General features: G+C 40.1%; 2 protein-coding genes across 2 annotated transcripts; both read right to left on the bottom strand.

The window, feature by feature from the left end:
- Window positions 1–7,192, bottom strand: LOC137272271 (toll-like receptor 4). Its single transcript, XM_067804631.1, has 2 exons — window positions 7,140–7,192; window positions 1–2,563 (listed from the first exon to the last, which is right to left on the bottom strand). Exon 2 carries the CDS (start codon window positions 2,559–2,561, stop codon window positions 48–50), a length of 2,514 nt encoding a protein of 837 aa, XP_067660732.1. The 5' UTR covers window positions 2,562–2,563; window positions 7,140–7,192; the 3' UTR covers window positions 1–47.
- A 3,431-nt stretch (window positions 7,193–10,623) lies between these two features.
- LOC137271563 (toll-like receptor 2) lies at window positions 10,624–12,282 on the bottom strand. The gene is made up of 2 exons (XM_067804009.1): window positions 12,170–12,282; window positions 10,624–11,116 (listed from the first exon to the last, which is right to left on the bottom strand). The coding sequence occupies exons 1-2, from the start codon at window positions 12,280–12,282 to the stop codon at window positions 10,624–10,626; spliced, it is 606 nt and encodes a 201-aa protein (XP_067660110.1).
- Window positions 12,283–23,035: the final 10,753 nt, after the last annotated feature.

The raw sequence follows: 23,035 nt of genomic DNA, 5'->3' as shown, positions 1-23,035 counted from the left end.
TCGGGAAACTTACTTTGTGTATCATTTTGTAAAGAAAAATGTCACTGTCAATCCTTCCTCAAGATCCTGCTGTGAAGCTGGTCCCATAATAAACTGTCACGGAAACATTCTATAGGAAACCTGTTGTCCTTATCTAGAAGTTGGTTAATGATGGAAGGGAGCGGATGTCGGAACACGGCATCCGAGTACAGTATGATAAATCTGTCAGACGTTAGGTTCTCACCTACATAAATAGCAGATGAAAGCCGGAAGGCACATAGTTCGTCCTCAAGGAAGGTCTGGGTCAGATAGATTATAGTCTTCCAGCTTTTATTTATTGCCCCGAGAACCTCTTCACAGGTGTAGACTCCTGGCTCGAAATCTCTTTCTGGTATACAGAGACGAAGATCCCTGTCGTCTTCCAACTTCTGTCTCAAGGTGTTACACACCCACTGAGGGTCTTCCTTTGATGAATAGTACACAAACACATCATATTGAAAATGTCGCTGGAAGTCCAAGCCTAACCATTTGATTCTCCATCGCTTTATCACATTGATGTTTCTTGCAATATGAAGACTTACAGAAATTCCTAAGAGGAATAGGAAAACGAGGCAAATTGAAAACAAAAGTGAGAACAAAGCAATGCACTCTCTCCACATTTTCATGAATGAATCGGCAATATCTTTTACACGAATTATGGTCCCATTATCATTTCGACACGTATAATGTGTACTGTCAACGAATGATACCTTTGAGTCCATTGACCACAAAATAAATTCAAGAGAGTCACATCCACACGAGAGGACATTACCACGAAGGTTAACCGATAAGTTTTTCTTCTGAGCCACGGTGTCTAATCTGGTTCTTGTAGCAACACTCAGTTCCTTTATTGAGTTGTATGAAACATCTATTAGTTTGATATTTGTTAGGTTCTCTACATATCTGGGCAAGTCACACAGGCCATTACCTACAAGGTGCAAATTTTCAAGATGTTGAAAGTGGCCCAATACGGAGTCTATGTTTTCACTGATTTCCTTAAATCCTCTCGTGATATGATTCAAGGACAGATTTTGAATATTTGGGAAGGATTTCATAAATATCGTTGGCAGTTCCATAAATCCGTTGCCAGAAATCACCAAACTTTGAAGGTTCTCCAGTCCAAAGAAATGGACATTTTTCGCAAGTACGGAACAATTGGAAAAGAGCGCTTTTGACCATTTTTCAGTACCAAAAAAATACATATCATGTTCTATATTAGTAAAAGGTTTTAGTGCTGGTGCAAAATACAGTGTGGTCATGTTTCGAGGAAATAGCAAAGGCATAATCCCTGTTTTCCTACTTTCACTTTGCGGAATAACTTCATTGTCTCGTTTCTCAGCATCTACAGAGAACAGGCATGTTTCGGGGTTATGTTGTGGCCATACCATCTTATTTGTGTCCTGAAAAATTGAATTTGTATCATAGAAATAGAACACTTCATGATAAGCCTGTTTCAGATCTTCCAAAAATTGTTCAAAGTGAAATGAGACCAAATTTGGGTAAAAGAAAATCTTTCTGAGTACCCCGTACTCTTCGAGGATCATATTATGACTGAGATCTAAAACTTGAAGGCATTGTGAAAACGGTGGTTGAATCAACGTACCTCTCTCAATAATTCGTATGCGGTTACCAATAAGATACACCTCTGAAACACACATTGTGACTAGATAACGTGTCATATTTTTGGTTAGAATGGAACAATGTTCAGTTGGATCCTTGTCACCATCTACGTTTGCTATGAATGAAACCCTCTGCATGGATGAGTTTTCATAATTCTTAAGACCCATCAGTCTCTTGGATAGATTGGTGTCGACCGTATTTCTAATGTCTAAGATATTCAAATCTTGAAATATATCAGTAATATTTTTATCTACCTGCCCTTTGTTACATGCATTTATCTGAAATGCTGAGAGGTTTAACTTTTTGAAAATTTCAAATGCACTTGTATTTAAGGTTTCCTTTTCACAAAAGCTAATGGTTAAAGTTTGTAAATTTATCATATTGAGAAATCCGACACCAAATGTTGGGTTTCCAGGAGCGTCAATGGCGAGCTCTTGCAGTTGGTGGAGATCAAGAAATGTATCCTCTGGGTATTTCCAGTTCTGATTCAGTTTACCGCTCATGTTGCTCATTAAAAGGCGTTTTAGCGGAAGACCTCTGAAGAGTCCTGTCGGTAGCGATAAAGATGTGAAGTTAATCCTGTTTTTCCCAAGGTCAAGTTTCGAAAGTTCTGGCAAATTCTTCAATGAACCTTCGTCCAGATGAGTAAGCAGGTTTCCATGCATACTGAGCGTGTGTACCTTTAGACGGTAAGGAAAGGACATGTTTCCGATGCTTGTTATTTTATTCATTGACAAATCAAGGACAGTCACATTTTTAAGAAATCCTTGGGGCACAGCAGTGAAATTTCCGTTCGAACAGTTGGCAACTAGATCCCGTTCGTTTTTCTCGTACACGCACCTGTTAATGTCACTGATCTGTGAATGCAGCCGTGGGACGATCAACCATAGAGTGACGACTGTGAGAAGTTCGTTCGTTGTCATTCCTGAAATGAACAGATGCTAAAAACGATGTAATCTCAACTAATGTAGAACACTAATTACAAAGAGCTCCATACCTTTATTCAGTTCTGTTGTTTCTGTAGTTTTACGTTACTTATGTTTTGAGAGAAACAGTGATTAGTTAACTTATTTTTACGCCGCACTCATCAATATGCCACCTATATGGTGGCAGGATGTAAATAATAGAGTCTGGACCAGACAATCCAGAGATCAACACGATGGACATCGACCTGCGCAACTGGGAACCTGTCAGCAAGCCTGTCCACCCGATCCCGTTAGGCTGAAGGCCTAAGATACCTCGAACCTTCACGGGTATATAATATAACATTAATAACACAGAGTTTTATATCTTTCTTCAGTTTTGTGGTCCCAGTTTATAGGTTTTGTGTTACTTATGTTTAGTGAAATGAAGTTGAGTGTTTTTTTGTCGTGCTCAGCAATGTTCCGGCTATATGGCGGCAGGCTGTAAATAATTGACCGATGTCAACCCAGTCAGTGAGCCTGACCACCCGATCCCGTTGGTCGCCTCTTACGACAAGCAGGGGGTACTGAAGGGCGAATTTCTAGCCCGGACCTTCCTGGGTACCATACCAACACATGAGTCTCATTAACCTATTCAGATAATGACCTACTTTTCAAAGAATAACCTACTTTTCAGCCGATCCAACTTTTCTCTCGTGAAAGTGAAAATAGACACCACAAACAACTTTGCTTACACTGAATTCCTTGTTTCACAAGAAAATGTTTTTTACAAATGACATTTCAACTTTAATAGCATCGTATTTCCATATTTTATGTCGAGGTTTAGGCAGCATACCTTAACTAAGGAATCAGAGACTGTCCCTGTTTGAAGAGGTCGTAAAATGATTCACAATGCATCTGGCTGACACACTGGTTTCCAGCGGTTATGTGTTTTATTGCGGTGTAGTTCCTTAACTAATGATGATTGTGGAGTTGCATGTACAATGTGAATGAAATGACCTACCCATCCCCACTTCCCTACAAATTAATGTACAAAGTAAGTGACCCCAATCCCCTTGCTTGTCATGTACAAACTGAATGACCCCTCCTCCAAAATGTGTTTAGAAAACTCATGTCCTCCCAATGAAGACCTATGGATTCTCTGCCATGCCCTCAAGTTAGGTTTCCTCGGAGCCTTATGTCTAGTAATCATCTTTTGGAATGGGTTCCCTACTGTGTACGAATGTAATTTTTTACCTCTCGATCTGAACATTTCTTTTGAAGTTGACACGGCTCAGATGCATGCTAATGAGGTCATGGCAAATCTTGTGGAATTTCCTCAACCACCCGAAGCTTTGACCCGTTTCAACTCAGTATGCACGACCAATACAAGAGAATAATCAGGAAGTACACATTATCGTTGACATTTCTAATAAAGTCAAAGCTTGGTGTTAATATTTTTGTATTGCATGGTAAACGGAACTTCTGAACCCGGAAGTAATCCAAACAACAGTTCTGTCAGCGAGCCTGACCACCCGATCCCATAGCTTGGTAGCCTTTTATGGTAAGCATGGGTTGCTGAAAGCCTGTTCTACCCCTGACCTTCATGGCTATATCGTACAACACTAGTGACACAGAGCTTTATTTCTTTCTTCAGTTTTGCGGTGTATAGTTTTTGTGTTAATTGTGTTTGGAGCAAAGGATTAATGGGATTCAGAAACCTCTTTCTTAATCTTTAAACAAATGATACAAAACCGGAATTAACTGATCTGGAAAGACTGGGTTCTCTAGTTTTTGCAGCTAAGCATCTCCTTTATCGACTTTCTAAGGTGCAGGTTCTCAACCTTAAAATGAGTGATTGACGTTTTACCCATTAGGCTACCCTGTCTGTTGTGGCTTTACAGCCCATACCATGTTTTACCAATAATATTTTAGGCACCTGTATGAACACTTGCATTACCCTTCTGGATGAGCCAATAGTATGTACATTATTGGTTGGCTGTTTTGTTGTTTAACGTCCATGACCATCCGATCCCGTTTGTACGACAGTCACGGATTAATGGGTTACTGAAGATCAATTCTAAATCGGATCTTCATACCACGTGATATTGTGGGAACATATGTTAATGTATACTTAGAATATCAAGTTAAACGCCACCCTGTATATGTTGCCACTACAGGTGGTCTGATAGGAAATCCTTCCTAATTGAAACCTCTGATAGGAAATCCTTCCTAATTGAAACCTCTGATAGGAAATCCTTCCTAATTGAAACCTAAGTTTAATTGTTGTATAAGCAGGATAACAATAGTTATTTTGCTGAAATGTCTTTAACAATATTTCCTTTAATTGAAAATAGAAATGATTATTATATCCCTGAATCAGTTACTACTGCTAGACACAGATTAGATGATCCTGCGCACTAAACGCTTTTGTGTCAAGAGAGGCGGTACAACGAATTGGGCGAGTACACTTGGCTGCTACAGGTAGCTTGACGATTATGCACGTGCAATACATGCTAACCGTGACATGAAATCAACATCGCATATTCCCTCGAATGATAAGACTGCAATTTCAGGCATAAGATACTGATATTCCACGCTAACCTTTAGTCAAGACGAAGACAAATAGATGATTGGGGCATTGACAAGCATTTTAGATATTCAACAATTTTGTTAAAAAATAACAGGAAAATGTCATTTGCTTCGTGAAATGGATCGGTGGTCTTAAACATATTTGCTCAGTATATTGTGTTGAGTCAATTCGTTAGGATTGTACCTGTTCCCAAATCGAGTGTGCTGTAACAATTCATGCGTGAAACGCACGGGGAAAATGAACTTCTCGACATTTATCAGACAGCCTGTCTCCCTCTTGTTTCAAGTGGATCGTTCTGCGGGGCGTTCCCAAGTATGCAAATTGGGGTCATTTGTCAGGTCGTGGATCATCTTATATGTGTTTACCAGTAGATGGCCCTCCTCGAAATGAGGATTGGTCTTATCAATTATTTTAGCCTAACACTTCCACAGCATCACATCTTAGTTCTGAAACAGGCTGGCGCTTAATTGTTTATTCTCGGTATATAACTTCCTGTAATCGGGACAACACTCGTTGTTGAATAGCGTTTAATTTGGCTACACCCTCACCGTGCCCTCACTTGTGCGTGCGTACTGTGCTAAACAACGTAACTATCTCTGCCACGGAAAATCACACTTCACTTTCGCATCGAAGTCAAGTGAACAATACTACAGCCACATCGCTCAATTCACTTTTTGCATTACAAAAGACCAATTTGAATCCGGATTTTCATGGCTCGTTAATATCAAACATGCCACCAGACGGAAAACTGGATCCTGGTATATTTTCACACATTCTTAACACTGTAATGGCTTGGCTATCATCTAAAAGCTTCCCTTTACACGAGAAGATTGTAATGAATACTTACCTACCATTATACACCCTTTTCTTAGCTTCTTATAGAAAACGTTTGCCTGGACCATTCCCGTGATGGATGTTATTACAGTTTTGTTTGTTTGTTTTTAAAAAAAAACAACATGAAAAACAAATCCCAAAAAAGCAAGACCTATTTCTCCTTGTGTTTTCCTCGTACAGTTATATTCAAGGTTGGTATTAACCACAGGCTATAATACAAAATCACTTACAGTGTTAGAGGTGTCCTGTTCGTATGAATAGAAGCTTTGCCAGCGTTGTCAACATCTCGACTGCGGCTTGTGAAAGGCATTTGAAGCATGGATAATGACAACTATGTCAAGTGTTCTAATCACATCCTGCCTGGTAAATATCTCTTTCAAATGTGGTAGTGGATCTCACAGCGTGTTGTAGTGTATAGATTTTTCCTTGTACGAATCTATATTTTGCTGATTTCTTTTCATTACTTGTCTTTCAGTTCCATATCATACCAACATACATCAATAGTTTGTAAGTGAGCGTTCGCTCCTTTTCATCTGGAATATTGCTAGATGCGGCGTAAAAATTAATTCACTGACTCAGTGGAGATCAGAGGGCAGATCCCCAGTTATAGAATGTTTGGTGATTGCCATTATATTCAGTCAAACACCTTTGTGTCGAAGTTGAAGGGATCGACATTAATACGTATCCGAGGTTCGACACAACCACAGGGTCGAGACATCCGAGCTGGACGCAAGTATTTGTTATGTGGCGAAAAACAACAAACTGCAGTTTACAGTTATGTGGCAGTCATGTTCATTCGGTCTGATACTAATAAAAACCTGTGGACCTCTTGTTGAAAACTAATGATACTTTTGTAAAAAGAAGCGACTCAACCCTTTCCACATTCATAGAAATCTCTATCAAAAGCTGAGTCGATTGTACAGTTGTGACTATGTCATTAGCAGGCATTTGGTTCAGCAGTATTAGCCAACTAAAACTTCCTTAGTAAGTCGCTGAACATAGCCGGAAGGCAAATGTGGCCCTCAGTTAAACTTTATGCATCCGATAAGCGATGTTAATTTCTCCTTTTATCAGATGTTCATCTAATGATAGCCAGCGTTAACTTAACCTTCATCAAAACGTAACAAGACACCGGTGGCTAGTAGTCACAGAAGCGTTTCTAAAGTACTCACTTGCTGATGGCCTTTTTCTTCAACGTGTTGAGAACGAAGGACATGTATTAAAATGAACGCCCTTGTTGCGCAGTCCCGTGACTTGAATTGTGATTTAGTTCCTGGTTGAAATTAATCTCCTTACTGACAAACATAAACACGTTCACCGAATGAGCCCATCTAGTCTTTAAGGAAAATTTTATTACACCTTAAAATTGGCCTCGGCGGAAACTCAGTGATCCGGACACTCGGCAATGTCTGGCTCAACGGAATTGTTTTTCTCTGTTAGGTCAATGACATGTTGCCGGTTTCTGGTTGGGCGTAATATGCCATTATCAGTATTGTACACCTTCGAAATCCTGCCAAACACTGCTGTGTTGATGGGACCAACGTAAGTGTTTCGAGTCATCCAAGGTTCGACAGAACCGGAAATGATGTCAACATGAGGAATACGTAGGGTCCGGTTTACCTCGAAACAAATGTAATTTCGACATATCCAAGAGGGACACAACAACGTTTCATTCGATTCCAAAATGTAATATCATGATTACATAATGCAACATGCCATGTTCTTCACACCGGGAGAGAGCTGAGCAATTATGACATAGCTTCCGGAATTGTTAGAGGCAGTCAAACTGTTTCACTACATCAGCAGTGTGACAGGTATACACACACAAATATTGAAAAGATGTTCTATGTTTTCTAATACTGCGTTTATCTAAAAGTGCGTTCACTTTTGTTTTTTATTGACTTGTAATGATAACGGCATCATCACCAAGTTCCCATGGCAACGTCCAGACAGATAATTAACATGGTTCTTTAAATAAGAAAAAATGGTTTATTCCAAAGTAACGTGGTGAATACATGTCACCTTTACTTCATATTAGGTCACTGACATGAGCAAAGAGCGTTGAATTAAACAACATGTTAAATATCTTCAAACCATATGTAAGGAAAATACGATTACGTATAAATATTGTTACTTTTGTGGAATATACACAATTGTCTGCTTAACAGCAAACAAACAATAACATGATTTGTTTGTAACAGAAGCCCAACATACCAGCACTTCAGTCGCCAAAGACATAAATAATACAAATGATAAAATAGGAACATTTAAAAAATATTTATCATCTATACGATAATGCCACCGGTGCAAGTAGCAATCACGATGTAAAACGTGAGCAAGTCAGTGAGTGAGTGAGTGAGTGTAGTTTTAGGGTTATGAACTAAACTGTTGACTTTAGTTCCCAGTTTGCTTGATGTGAACTTGTCACCGTGTCTCTGGAAATATTGATAAGACTAAACCTCGGACGTTGTTTTCTTAGTGTATGTCTGAAGCTCCTCCTTAGAATGAAATTAGGTCCTCAGCCTACACTACATGAAAGATAGCATTATCATATAGAGGTTTCTACTCTCTGATGTTTCTGTATCGTACATATCATATTTTAGAAAACGATGCGAATATAATATAATAGGGAACAAACAAATCTTAGGACATAAATAAACTGACCGGCAAAAGAAAGTATAACAAAAGTTACCATTTCTCAAATTTTAAAGACATATTTGCAGGAAAGCAGGTCAATTGTATACTCTTCAAACAAAGTAGGGCAACCTGAACATTCAACTTGGATAGGAAGTGTAAACATTAACAAACGTTTCAAGGACAGACATCTCATGAACGCACCACCATTTCCCTCTATTACCACCCCTAAACACAATCCATGATATGCACGTGCATAACGCAGTAGCACCATACACGTGCATAGGGTCCCATTCTTGATTTTGACGTTTTTCAAGAAGGTCGAGCGATCACTTTGAATATTAATTTTGACACTCATCTTTCATCACACATTTGTTAGTGTTTGTTTCTAGTCGTTTGTTTTAAAATGTAAATCGTCTACATACAAATTATATGCCATACACCAATCATCTTTCAAAAGCGACTACATTCCCAATACCTATGGTTGTAAGGAAGTGGAAATGGTGATGCACTCTCAAAACATTCAATTATATACCGACTTATCCTCTGTGCACTTGAAAGCTGGTTTTCAGGACCTCCGGTGAACTTGCGCATGTCGGACGCGTCCTGTTTCTGTAGTATGCGTGTGATGTTTAGCTCAGGTTAAGTTGATGTTGTTAATACCACTGGATTATGTTTGTGTATCTAGATACTCTGGATCAATGATACTTACTTCTTGAAAACCTTGTATACTTTCTTTTGCCGGTCAATTCATGAATATCATATGCAAGGAAACAAATATCATATATGAGGAAAAAAACACATATTAGTAAACAAATATCAATATCAGACAGGAAATAAGCGTCTATTAGGATGTAAACCGCATACAGCAGGAAACATACTATTCTGGACCTGGGTATTTGCTGTCTTTATTCGTACAGGTGGGAAAATGAGGTGTTAAAATACAAACATGAGGGCTATACACATAAACTGAAAGCCTTTACACAACTTTGACAATTGTCAATATATAACAGTCACTTCATGGAATAATATATAACTATCCTATGTTCCAGGAGTTCAGAGATTAGTGTATGAGTGAGTTTAGTTTTCACTCAGCTATATGGCGGAGATCTGTAAATAATCGAGTTTGGACCACACAATCTCGTCATCAACAGTAGGAGCATAGGAACTGGGATACGACAGTACGTGTCAAGCAAGCCAGCGAGTCTGACCACCCGATCCCGTTAGTCGCCTCTTTCGACAAGCATGGGTTGCTGAAGACAAATTCACAGGTAAAAACTGAATGGGTATAGTGACTGCAATAGGAGAGATTGCGTGACAACTGAACGCTGAACGTAGTCTAAGTGTGCTAATACTTATCGAGTGTTAGAAGAACAATGTAAAACTCTTCAATAAAAGACAGTAATCTATTGCATCAGTTATATCCATGGTAAGACCTAGCGCAGATGTGAAACTATTACGCTTGAAAAGACAAAAGGCAATGTACATGGACATATTATGTGGGTATGTGTTATTCATTTAAGCAGTACTCTTTATCAGTCAACGATGAATGTCATTCTAGGTCGTTAAATGACATGTTTACATTGTTGCGAACGAAGACAAACAAGCTACTCATATAACACTTTCAAATGTGTGAAAAATTGTGAACTCGGTGAATTTTCTGAACACATGCTTCTGGGCAAGTCTCATTGAGAGGCGTTCCGTGTTACGTCTCCGCTTTACCATGTGCGTCTATATTATTTCCCACGAAGTCGCCACTTCCACCAAATTGAATCTGCCTCTGAGGACAGTATTCTTGTGGACATTATTTTGCACTGATGCTATTTCTTACAGCACGGGACATTCAGAACAATTGAGGGAATTGTGGGGTATCCTAGTGGTTAAGACGTCACACCGACGAGTTCGATTCTTCAAATAGGTACAAGGAGTGATGTCCGTTTCTGGGGTCCCCCGACATGATATTGCTGGAATATTGCTTAAAAGCGGTGTAGTGCCATACTCACTCCGTCAGGGCAACTGCTCTCAAACCCATCTCAGCACCTTCAAATACAAGTGATTCCATTGCTCGAAGTCGTCAAACGCATCCAAAGGGAAATTGTTATCTCTGTCCAGGAGTTGAGTCAGGAGTCGTGGCAACGGATGATCGAAGATGTCATCAGAGTACAGGATGATCAGTCTGTTGGGCATGAGGTTCGTGCTTGCATAGACTGCTGAGGAGAGCGTGAAGGAACACAGCTCATCTTCCAAGAAGGTTTCAGTCAGGTAGATGACGGTCTTCCAGCTGTTGTTGATGGCGTCAAGAATCTCCTCTGCAGTGCAATCACCTGGAAGAAAGTCTCTGTCTGGAATACATAGACGGAGGCCTCTGTCCGTCTCCATCTTTTGTCTAAATGTGTTGCACACCCATCGATAATCAGTCTTTGATGAATAGTAAACAAATACATCATAAGTAAAGTCGCGCCTTTCAGGAATTTTGAAAGAAGTTCCAAACCATCTAAGCACCATACATTTTAACCTGAAAAGGTTATTGATAATCAAACAACATAATGTAAACACCAGTAAAAATACCAGCAGAAGGCAAATTGCTACCGATAACCAGAAATGAGATATACATGCTCTCCAGTATTTCACATAAGAATTCAAAACAGTATTTAATTCTACGATGGTTCCGTTGTCGTTTATGCATTTGTATGTGTCGCTATTCCAAAACATGGTATCAGTTTCCAACAACCAGGTTATGAAATCAAATGACCCACATGTACAGGAAAGAGTGTTTCCTTGAAGGTTAAGGCTGATTCTCCTATCCTTAAGCTCATACACAGTATCTAGGCTTAGTCTGGTGTCAACACTGAGCTGACTTATTGAGTTATAGGAAATATCAATCTGCGTTATATTGGGGATCTTCTCGATGTCTCTTGGCAGGTCATCCAGATTATTGTGAGTCAAAGTAAGAAATTTAAGATTCTGCAAACGTCCAAACACAGATTCGATATTTCTATTTATGTTTGCCATGCCTAGTTGTATGTAATTGAGGTTTAAGATTCTTAGTGCAGGAAAAGACTTCATCAAGTTCACAGGCAGTTCATAAAAGCCATTCCCAGAAAAGTCCAAATGGCGAACGTGTTCAAGTCCTAACACGCTAACGTCCGCAACAGTTATAGAACAGTTAGAAACATCGAGGTTGTATAGATATCGACCTCCATAAAACCGTAAAGTATTATAAATAGCCATCGAGAGTTTTATATCAGAAAGAAAGTTGGTCATGAAAAGGGAGGTGAGTTCTGGAGGCAGGTCAATTGTGAAGATATTACCATTCTCAATCTGACTTTTGCGAGTTTGACTTATCATGAGATTGTGTTTTTGAACACTTAAGCGAGGGAGGTCTATTTGCATAGCAGATGACGAGAACCATTGATGAGTTAATCCCCTATTGTGTACTGTGGAACCCCTAAATCGTGATAAAACTGACGTATGTCCTAACGTTATGGCAGATAATCGGGGAAAAGTGGAGAGCGTTTGGAAAAAACCAAAGTCCCCAAGAATTTCGTTGTTACTTAAATCTAAGAACCGGAGACAGGAGGACAATGGTAGCTTGTTCAGGACGTTTTTCTCAATGATCTCGATTCTGTTACTGTCAAGAATGAGTTCATGTACACATATTTGCACAAGGTAACGAGTCATAAACTCTGTAAACACAAGTGATCGATTATTTCTGACATTTTCCACTGTGACGTCAATTGCGTTAACGTCGAATAATGCAATCCGCTTCATAACTCTTGTCCCGGAAGTTAGGAAGCATTTGAAGTTCGCCAAAATATTCTGTAGACCAGTGTTGTGCGAGTTTTTCACTTCTACGTTAATCGCTTTAGGAAACACCGTGATCACATCGCTGTCTATTGTACCTTCGCCACATCCGCTTAAAGAAACTGTAGTAATGTTCATTTTTAGGAATATTTTTAGGTCAACCTTGGAAAGACGACCGTAAGGTTGACAGTACTGTATTGTTAATGTTCTTAACATACTTAGTGACTGAAATCCAGGACCAAACAATGGCATAAGTGGTGTAATTGTTGCAAATGATTCCAGGTGGATGAGGTCAGACAAAGTTTCATCTGGAAAAGTCCAGTTTTCTTCACGAAATAACATAAAGGAGAGGTCAAGACGTTTCAATGGAAGATTCCTGAAGAGCCCTCGCGGTAATGATGAATACGTGAAATTGATCATATTTCCTCCAAGAACTAGTTGTGACAGTGACGGTAGGTTTTGAAGTGAATCTTTTTCCAAGTGAGTTATATTGTTGTAAAATAATATGAGCTCCCGTAAAAGAGGGAGGAGAGGAAATGAACCGTTCTTGATGCTGATTATTTGATTGCCTGACAGGTCAATGGCAGATACATTTACTGGGAATCCTGAAGGTACGTCCCTGAAATTGAGATATGCACAGTTCACCTTAATGCCTTTCCCTTTGTGCTCGAACTCACACTTCTCAATCTGATTTCCATGTGAAGACGACGACAGTAAAAAGTACCCCTGTAGCAAAAGCATTGCCGAATAACCGGTGATCATGATTGCCTGAAAAATAATTAGATAATTATCATTTCATGTGCAAACATATATGTTATAAACATTATAATTTTTTAATATTATTCTTAACTATTGCAAACTCATTGTTTCGTCACTAAGAGGAATATACAATTTGCATTCGGCCAATATCCATATACATATACACAAAGACCGTAATTAAGCATTCCCTGTACTTATTCGAAATATTTTCAACACGCACATAAAAATTCTCGTTGTGGACAAGAGAGAGAAACATGAGTATCTGTGACCCGTCTGATCCTTTGACTCATAAAAATAGACGACAGAATGTTTGAATGTTGAAATTATGGGTGAATATGAAGCTTCAAAAAGTCATTTTGCGTGCCTTACACGATTCAAGGTTAATACCCATTATCTAGCCTCATGTAAGAATGTCGAGTTTTGATTGGTCCACGTGGCTCTGATAAAATACCATGTACATCCATCATGATCCGCCAGCGGGAGTATAAAAGTCGTGTACTCCCGCTACGAAAGTCATATCACCCCGCTACGCCTCGGTGACGCGAAGTGAGAAAAGCGTGCATCGACAAGCCTTTAGTAACGTGTGGTGCATTGAGGTCAAACGATCGGTATCAGCTGGTGTCCACGTGGCAGCAAGTCGATTCGATGCGTCTTGTTTCGTTTTGATTTAGTGAAAACATTCAGCTAGATAAATGCGTTATCACATCGTGTCTCGGGAAATACGGGGTTTTATCAGTCCCGAGTAGGGCTGTATTCCCCGAGCCGGATTTCCCGAGACACGATGTGATAACTTATAGTGTACCCTCCATGTTATCACTGTAGGACCCGTGAAGGTCCCGGGATAGAATAGGCCTTCAGCAACCCATGCTTGCCATAAAAGGCGACTCAGCTTGTCGTAAGAGGCGACTAAGAGGATCGGGTGGTCAGGCTCGCTGACTTGGTTGACGCATGTCATCGGTTCCCAATTGCGCAGATCGATGCTCATGTTGTTGATCACTGGATTGTCTGGTCCAGACTCGATTGTTTACAGACCGCCGCCATATAGCTGTAATATTGCTGAGTGCGGCGTAAAACTCAACTCACTCACTCACTCACTCACTATCACTGTAGGAGAAAACATCAAAGCTCTAACCTGGCTACAGCAGATAAATTTAAAAGAGTTTACAATGATTCTCTCCCCGTGAATTCGAAAACACCACCACTATTGTGCGATGACAACATAATCGCAGAGTGTCAAGCAGGCTTTCGACATGGTTATTCAACCACGGATCACATATTCATTCACCTTACAAGCTATGGCGGTAAGTATTTATCAAAGAGTGAGTGAGTGAGTGAGTTTGAATTTTCGCCGCTTTTAGCAATATTCCAGCTATATCACGGCGGGGGACACCAGAAAATGGGTCTCACACATTGTACCCATGTGGGGAATCGAACCCGCGTCTTCGGCGTGACGAGCGAACGCTTTAACCACTAGGCTACCCCACCGCCCCCATTTATCAAAGAAGAAGAGGAGATTCGATTGTTTGTTCATAGACTTTACCAAATCTTTTGTCTACATTAGTCATCAAATACTTTTTAGGGGGCATTGATGTGAAGGGGAAATTTATGATATATATCATCAAGATGTATTCATCATTATGTGCTTATGTCCGAACTGATACCGGAGTATCATCTTATTTCCACAGCAATGTTGGCACAAGGCAAGGGTGTACTTTATGTCTTTCAATTTTGATTATTTTTATAAATCAGCTATCACAAATGCTGGCGAATGAGGGTAGGAGAGGCATCTTATATCTTCACAAGCCAAAGATGTTTACTTTCTCCTATTTGCTAATGATGGCTGATCTATATCTGACAGTGCTGTTCAAGTCCTAAGGAAAATTAATGTTGCTGAAAAGGTCTAGGCAGAGAGTAGAATAAAGGTGAATTTGAAAAAGACTAAAATAATTGTATTTCGCAGTGGAGGTCCTCTCAGGGATTATGAGAAGTGGTTTTTAAATGGAGCACAAATTGAGGTTGTTTATATGCATAGATACCTAGGTATTGTAATTGCTCCAAGATTATCATGGACAAAAGAGAAAGCCTGTTTACAGTCTCAAGGGAGGAAAGCCACGTTTTCAAAAACGTTTTGGATATATGAACATATGAATTGTTTAGGATATCTGACGCTATGATTGAACTAATAGCCTGTCACGGATCTTAAATATGGGGAACAAGCTACTGTAAAATTACTGAAACTGTTCACAACAGGTTCTGCAAGTCATTTCTTGAAGTCAGTAAAAACTACCAACAATAACATGGTTCTGGGAGAATATGGGAGAGATCCCCTCCATCATCAATATATCTCAAAAGCAGTCAAGTACTGGTGAGAACCGATGCAGCTTCCACGAAACAGACTTACTTATCAGGCATATCAAATGATGACAACAATAATGGTAACACAACATGAGATTCTCATATTAGGCTATTATTTCAGTATGGATTTGCTTTCTTATGGATATCTCAAGACAAAGGCTGTATATCCACATTCTATGAAATGTTTAAACATATATTCTACGACTGCTTCACTCAACCTCGCATGCTTCAGTATTAATTTCTATTCACAATATAAATCATCTCTAAGTGTCGAACCATATTTAGCTACCAAATCAAGGTAAGATCATGTTTCAGTTTGGGCGCCGTAACTTCAGACACACGGTGGAATATGACCGTCATACAAACTCCCCGTATAACTAACGTCTCTGCCTCATCTGTAATATTTCTGACCTTGTTTATATCTAAGATGAACTCCATATTTTATTAATATGCCCCAAATATTCCCATCAAAGATGTTATTGTTTTTCAATATATCTGACTCAACCACCGACATTGGAAACCTTCATCCGATTGCTGTCATCGGACAAAATGCATATATTAAAATCACTGAGTAAATTTCTTTCACAAATTCGCCTTAGAGTGAATGAACAAATACAACACAAATCATTACTAAACTGTACTTAGCCTTACTTGGTATGTATGTACCATGAGCATTGATCCTAAATTACAGAATACCCCTGTCTGTGTGTCGGTAACCTCCATGTGACTGTATGACAGCCAGCACTGTCCTCCTCATACCCTCTGTCAACCTCCTAATCCTCTGAAGGGCCAGTCGTCTATGCCATCCCTTGTATAATGCATCTTCCAACTGGGCCAGATTCCATACAGGATGATCCCAGCGTTGCACATGACGACCAGTTATTTCCCAGATATCCTCCAAAGGGATAAGACAAGGCTCTTTCAGTCTGGAGATACATCAGGTGGTGCTGAACTAAGTTCTTTGTGTGTAATGCTAGCTAACTTGCCATTTAACCATGTACATGGATAAAGCTCCATGACTATGGAGACAACGAAATGAAATTCTTAATGACGGGGAAAAGTTCGAAATATAATGACGGGGGAAAGTAGCTGTCAGTCACATTAAGTTCTGCATTTAAACATATCAGTATTAAATGGTTTGTAGATATCAAGGTCAAAATAGACGATTTGAGATTAAATCTTATTATAAACCGACAGTGATGACACTCTATTGTTCTCGAGACTTTTTTCGTAATATCCATCAAACCTGATACAGTCTCGCTTCCTCGGATAGTTATCTAAATAATGCCCCTCTGATCTGGGCATTATCTTGATAATGTAGGTCTGTTCCGGAACTTTGAATGATTGCTTGTTATACTACGACTTTGTTGAGCCATTACTGAATATGATCGTAAAACATGACTTTTTGACAATTTTCAAGAATTTTCGACTCCCTATTTCGAACCCGTAACCCTTCTCTTATTGGTCTGGCGGTTTTATCCACTGAGCTGCGTGGAATCGCTGTGAGGAAAGAGATTATTACTCGCAGCGGCCAGCTTCAGTGCTGGTTAACGCTTACAAGGTGAAGCGTCCGCTAACTCTCTCATCCCAGTTGGTTTCATCTGTGAATAGCAAATACTGAAATCATATCTAAAGTATATATGTTCGGTCGGGCATTCTTGAAAAGTAAGCCCTCTTCCCTCGGGTCATGGTATATATATCCTACACATAATTTGCTTTAGCCTTCCTTAGCTTCTGCCATGCATTGGCGGTCTTTCCTGCAATCTCCTTGGTAACGTCTTCGATGACACTGACTATTTCAAGTAACGGACGCGCGGTACGGCATAACGTTCCAGTGATGGGTTTACGTAAATGGGACCTTGGGATACAGTTGACGACCATGGTGGGGCATCACCAGACTTGACACTTTCGGAGAGAGTGAAAGAGAGTGAGAGAGAAAGGGGGGAGAGGGAGAGAGACAGAGAGAGAGAGAGCACCAATTGGACAATTCAGAAGACTACCAGCGCCACCTGTCACCCATCCTCGATATCTCCAGGGTATACGTTCCGATAAGTCTCCACTATACCCTGAACGCATCTACGGCTATGCCCGATAAATTTATTACCTCCCTTGACTGTCTTTTGATCCAGTCAGGTGTCTACACTGGGAAGTTGAGCGAACCAATCACAACTCACTTTCGTTTTTTCGAATTGTCTAACCGATTATACTTGGCAACAGAAACCATGCAGAGGTTCTCTGGAAGAGGTAGAAGGCGTTCTTGCATATGTTGTTTTAAAGTTCCAGACCTATCAATTTGTTTGTATGAATTCCCTAAAATCTGGGACGCATAGCGAGCAAACCTTCGCAGTTGCGACCGCTACCTTTGTTGACATTGGCAAGCTCGGTTATAACGGCGGCCTAACTGATTGGCTACTGTTAGAAGGCGGAGTCAGCAAAGGGAGGTAATAAATTTATCGGGCAGAGCCGTAGATGCGTCCATGCAGGGTATAGTGGAGACTTATCGGAACGTATACCCTGGAGATATCGAGGATGCCTGTCACCGCCCTACAATGTCTCCTACAGGTGCCGCAATGGACCACGGCTGACGTCCTTCGTCTTGTTACGTAATCAATGCGTCGGCGTGTTTGGTGTGTATTGAAGCCAATGGTGGTCACACTCACCATAGCTTCGAAACGAGGCTCTGTCGCTAAAAACGTTTAGTGGTTTGGTACGGAATTGATATTATATCAATCCCATTGTGCCTTATGGAACTGCACTGAAAAAACACATAATAGGCGTAACCAGTGACCCAGAAGCATTGTGAATCATTTTACGACCTCATCAAACAATGGCAGTCTGGGATTCTTTGTAGCTATGCATCACATAAAATATAGAAATACGGTGTTATTAACGATCACATGCAACGTAAAACACAACTTTGCAGATTCTGATACCTTTCGGTATGCACTTACCGAAACATATCATCAAAAATGGCAATTCATCCTATAAAGTTGAAAAAATACGCGTTGAAAAAGCCCTCGAAATAGGAGTTCAAACGATTCGCTAAATATTTCCCCCAGCGCTGGGAGGGTGGGGAGCTGGGGAGCTGGGGGTTGGGGTTGGGCTGGGGAGTGTGGGGGTGGTGGTAGTTTCAACACCTGTGCTGTGCTGCGCTCATAACACATGCGCAGTGAATAGTTTAGAGGGACTTGAAACAGTATGCATTCCCGGAGAGTATGAGGTCGTGAGTAGTAGTCTAATTTTGGTTATATACACACGCAAGCAAATAATCTACTGGTTACATAAATAAGCTTGCTGATTGTGGTGAGCAGCCTGTCACAGAGAAAGCTCAATGTCTGGTTTAATGACACTTATATGTCTGCCTGCCTGTCTGCTAAAGACAATATGTTCTACACAGCTTAAATCATTGACCACATGCAATTTGAACTTAACACCTATCAGGCTATACGCCATAAACAAAATACACTGATTTATGGCTCGTGCATCCGAGTCCTGTCTCTGCCACATTATGTAATTAGACAGGTGTGATACTTGTACACATGACATTTTTTTATGTCTGTGAGTTGCAAACAAACTACATCCGTTTTTCTCGGATGACTGGATCTGACGGAAACTGATGCAAACTCTTGTCAGTTTCAAGTCCTGCTTTGCACTTGAACGAATGACAGTTTCCAGCCACGCAGTAGTTCACCATCTCTACTGAGATGATTTTTGATTGGATCGAACGTAAATTCAGAGAACACGTATTTACAAAAGCCAACATCTCTATATACATTCATTATGGTTAACAACTTCTTCTAGTGTAAATGATTTTGTTTGACAACGGTACATGAATCCATACTGAAACGACGCATCAAGTACAATAAAAGAGGTTGTTATCCATAAAGAATCTTAATTTGTTCTTACTCGCCATACTTCTAAAATACCCATCAAATACACCATCTTTATGAACACACAGTGAGCCCTCAGCGTATCAGCAAATGAAACAACCAATCGGAAGCCGTCGTTACACTTGAGTGCGCGCCCACCCGCTAAGACAGCTGGATTCGGTCTCCTGAGGGCTTCGTTTCGAGGGAAGTAAGCCCAAGTACAAAATATTGCACCTTGAATCGCGATTGTACGCTTATAATTTTGTTTATCTGTTTTTTAGAAGCAGCAATGTATATTATATGTCATGAATAAGTGATAATTGTGTTTTAATTATGTTTGATTTTTTGGCTGCATGTTACCTTTAACGTTTGTGATTAGACGTCATTTCTAAATACCATTTTCTTATAGAACAAGGAACTGGAATTCAGTGTAACCAGTGAAAATTCAGATCGGCTGAAAAGTATGTCATAGTCTGAATAGGTTAAAAAGACTTATGTTTCGATATGTTTTATTTTCAAACTTGGTCAAACACACTGTATACTTTCTTTCGAGCACTACTTTATATGAGTGCAGGGAATGCAGATATTAACTGAACAGGAATTGGAAAACAACGTTTATCCTAGCCCAATTATAGGATTGTTGTTATCACGGGCAGGAAAATAGAGACTTGGACTGAGGTAGGAAGAAAATGAATGCTATTGAATTGGCCCAGTCGTGTCGGAGATAATTAAGATAAGCGAGTCACAACTTGTAGCAGCTTTTGAATCATATTCTATTGTTTTCAGTGAAAAAAAGTGTTTTTGCTTTGATTATTTTCACGTTATTCCGACTGTTTGTGCGTCGCTTCTATTTTGTTTCCGTTATTACATCTATATTCTAGCTTGAAGCAACGAGAAAGTACTCAAAGCAACGAGAAGGTACTCGAAGCAAAGAGCAAATAATTGGAGTAACGAATAATTTCTGGAGAAAATACTCGACTAATGGGAGAGCAAAACTGAATTTACGAAAAAGCACACAAAGCAACGACAAATTTCACTAAAACAATGATTTTGCTACAAAAGCTGCCGCTTTACAGATCAAGAGAGGTTGGCATGGAAACCATATTTGGTATTGCGGATATGTGAGTGAGGAATACTACTACATGATCGACGGGAACAGCAACCCCTCACACCGTAGCCCCCATACCCCGACCCCTAACTGTGTATCCAGGACCCCAGCAAGTGACAAGATGCACATTGGTACTAGCTGCTTTGCGTTACTGGCCCCGGTAAGTGGGACACGATGACATGTCAGGGACGTTGACTTGATTGACACGTGTCATCGATTGCGTAGATAGATGGTCATGTTGTTCATCATTGGATTATCTGGTCTAGGCTCGAATAGTTACAGACCGCTGTCATATACCTGTAATATGGCCGAGTACGGCGTAAAACTAAACGCACTCACTCTCTGACCAGACGTTCCTTTAGTCGCCAGTTAGGACAAGCACATATTGCTGAAGACCAATTCTTACACGGATCTCCATGGTTCCCTTATATGTTGACGTAAATTACATATAACATTTTTCAGAATTATATAGTTCGTATTTTCAGGAAATTATCAATTTCAGTGTTCACTGATTAAAGGTAATTGACGGCTTCGGCTGAACTCTAAAAAGAATACAAAACTCAAAGTTTAACATCCTGACTGTGACACACAAGTGGACTGAGGTACAAATCTGATTTATGGCATGCTCTGGTTCGCAGTTTCCTTCCTAATAAAACCATCCGGATTGTGATATATAGCTTGATACATGGGTAACTAATTTATTTCACGTTGCCTATGTCGGTTTCCTCACTGGCCTGATCTCTCTGTACTCGTGTAGTGAGTCAGTCTGAAACTTAAGGACACACACCACTATTCTCAGTGAATGAGTTTATTTTTACGCCGCTTCTTTACAATATTCCAGCAATAACACGACTGGGGACACCAGAAATAGGTCTCACGCATTGTAACCATGTGGAAAGTCGAACTCAGATCTTCAGCGTAACGAACGAACGCTTTAGCCACTAAGCTACCCCCACCGCCCCATAAAACACGGAATACAACTATTTGTTCTTTGACTGACGTTGTTCAGTGACAACGTTTGCCAAGTGTCCGCTACCAGGATCTTCACATCGCATTCGACATTGTATTCACTATATACTCTGTCACGGCAAAGGAATTGGTCCGTATTCGGAATTCTTGTTCTTGCTAAACCCGTGAAGGTCCGGGTTATATTTGACCTACGGCATTCCATGCCTGTCATAACAAGTTGCTCAGACTTGAAACTTATAGAATCCCTGTCGTCTTGATATACTCATGATATCAACCACTGGATAATTTGGTAGACTGAATTATATGCAGGCAGACGACATATAGGTCGAATGTTACTAGTTGCGACGTTTTCACATCTAACAAATCATACATTGCATTGACATTTGGTAAACGCATACTAGTGTTAATAATTGTGTTTCATGCCATATCATGGAGTTTACGATATGACTGAAATATTGCCAGTGTGACGTTAAATATTAATTCACTCACATTTGGACTAAATACCGTTTGGTTGGGGTTTACTGGTGGTGTGGGAGTGCTTATGAAGTGTCTGTAAACTTGACCTTGTGACGATCAGACAAAATCTAAAAGCACAACGGCACATCGCCGACATCCAGAACACGGTCGTTGTACCACATTTAGATTTCCATCCTCTCAGTCATGGAAGACGCCGCTAGGCCGCATCAAGCATACGTCGTTGGTGATTCCGTACGTCAAAAGGCAATCTACTTCGGTTCCATACGTCAAGAGACAATCTACTTCGGTTCCTTACGTCAAGGGGCAATCTACTTCGGCCCGACAAAAACGCAGATCTCAGCTTCATAGAACATGCTTGGGACATTATGGGAGGCGGTGTCCGCCAAAGATATCATCCAGTGAAAAATCTTGATGTTTTGTCAAGCTCTCAAGCATTTAACGTAATATCTCAACGTCAGTTTCAACGTCCATTAGAGTGAGCGAGGAGAGTCAGGGCCGGGGTGTTACTGCAGTTGGCGGAAATTACACGAGATATTGACTGTGTGTTTGGTTGTTGATATTTGTGTCATTTCTTGAGGATTATATACTAAAATCTTGGAAATGACCGCACTTCTTAAGTATTTTCAGCCAAGCAAAGTACACACTATAACTTCATCTTGATTTTTCCACTTCAGCAATTGAACAATTTAGGTATATTTTTCTTCATGGTAAAATTCTTAAAACACATTTCGTACGTTTCCAAAACTCTTGGTCCCTTCTTGTGCCCTTAACCCTAAACTTGTGACCCACATAAATTAATTACCTCCCCTTGAATTTGGAATTAACTTGATGTTAACCTTTGTGTTTGCCATTTTGCACTGACGGAACCATGTCGACATTTATGTAATAAATAAATAATCATTTGAACAAGGTTCACTCAATTTAACAAATATAAATGGTGTTCACTCAAACTAGATACTAGAAATCGAATTCCCTCAAACCAAATTGGTGCCGTGTAATTAATTTTGTCTGCCGAAGTCTGTCATGTCCCCACATTGAGACTATGACAAATACTCCCTGAAAAGATACTATAGCTAGCAAGCCAGCGGACCGT

The sequence above is a fragment of the Haliotis asinina genome, chromosome 2 (assembly GCF_037392515.1).
Source record: "Haliotis asinina isolate JCU_RB_2024 chromosome 2, JCU_Hal_asi_v2, whole genome shotgun sequence".
NCBI lineage: Eukaryota > Metazoa > Mollusca > Gastropoda > Lepetellida > Haliotidae > Haliotis > Haliotis asinina.
This window is presented reverse-complemented; position numbering and strand designations above follow the sequence as displayed.

Excerpts from the sequence above, each read along its gene's own strand:
- LOC137271563 (XM_067804009.1), bottom strand. The coding sequence starts at position 12,282 with ATGACTCGTTACCTTGTGCAAATATGTGTACATGAACTCATTCTTGAC. Across the intron at positions 11,117-12,169 it reads CCATTGTCCTCCTGTCTCCG|GTTAAAATGTATGGTGCTTA; the intron begins GTTCTTAGATTT and ends TAACCTTTTCAG.
- LOC137272271 (XM_067804631.1), bottom strand. The coding sequence starts at position 2,561 with ATGACAACGAACGAACTTCTCACAGTCGTCACTCTATGGTTGATCGTC.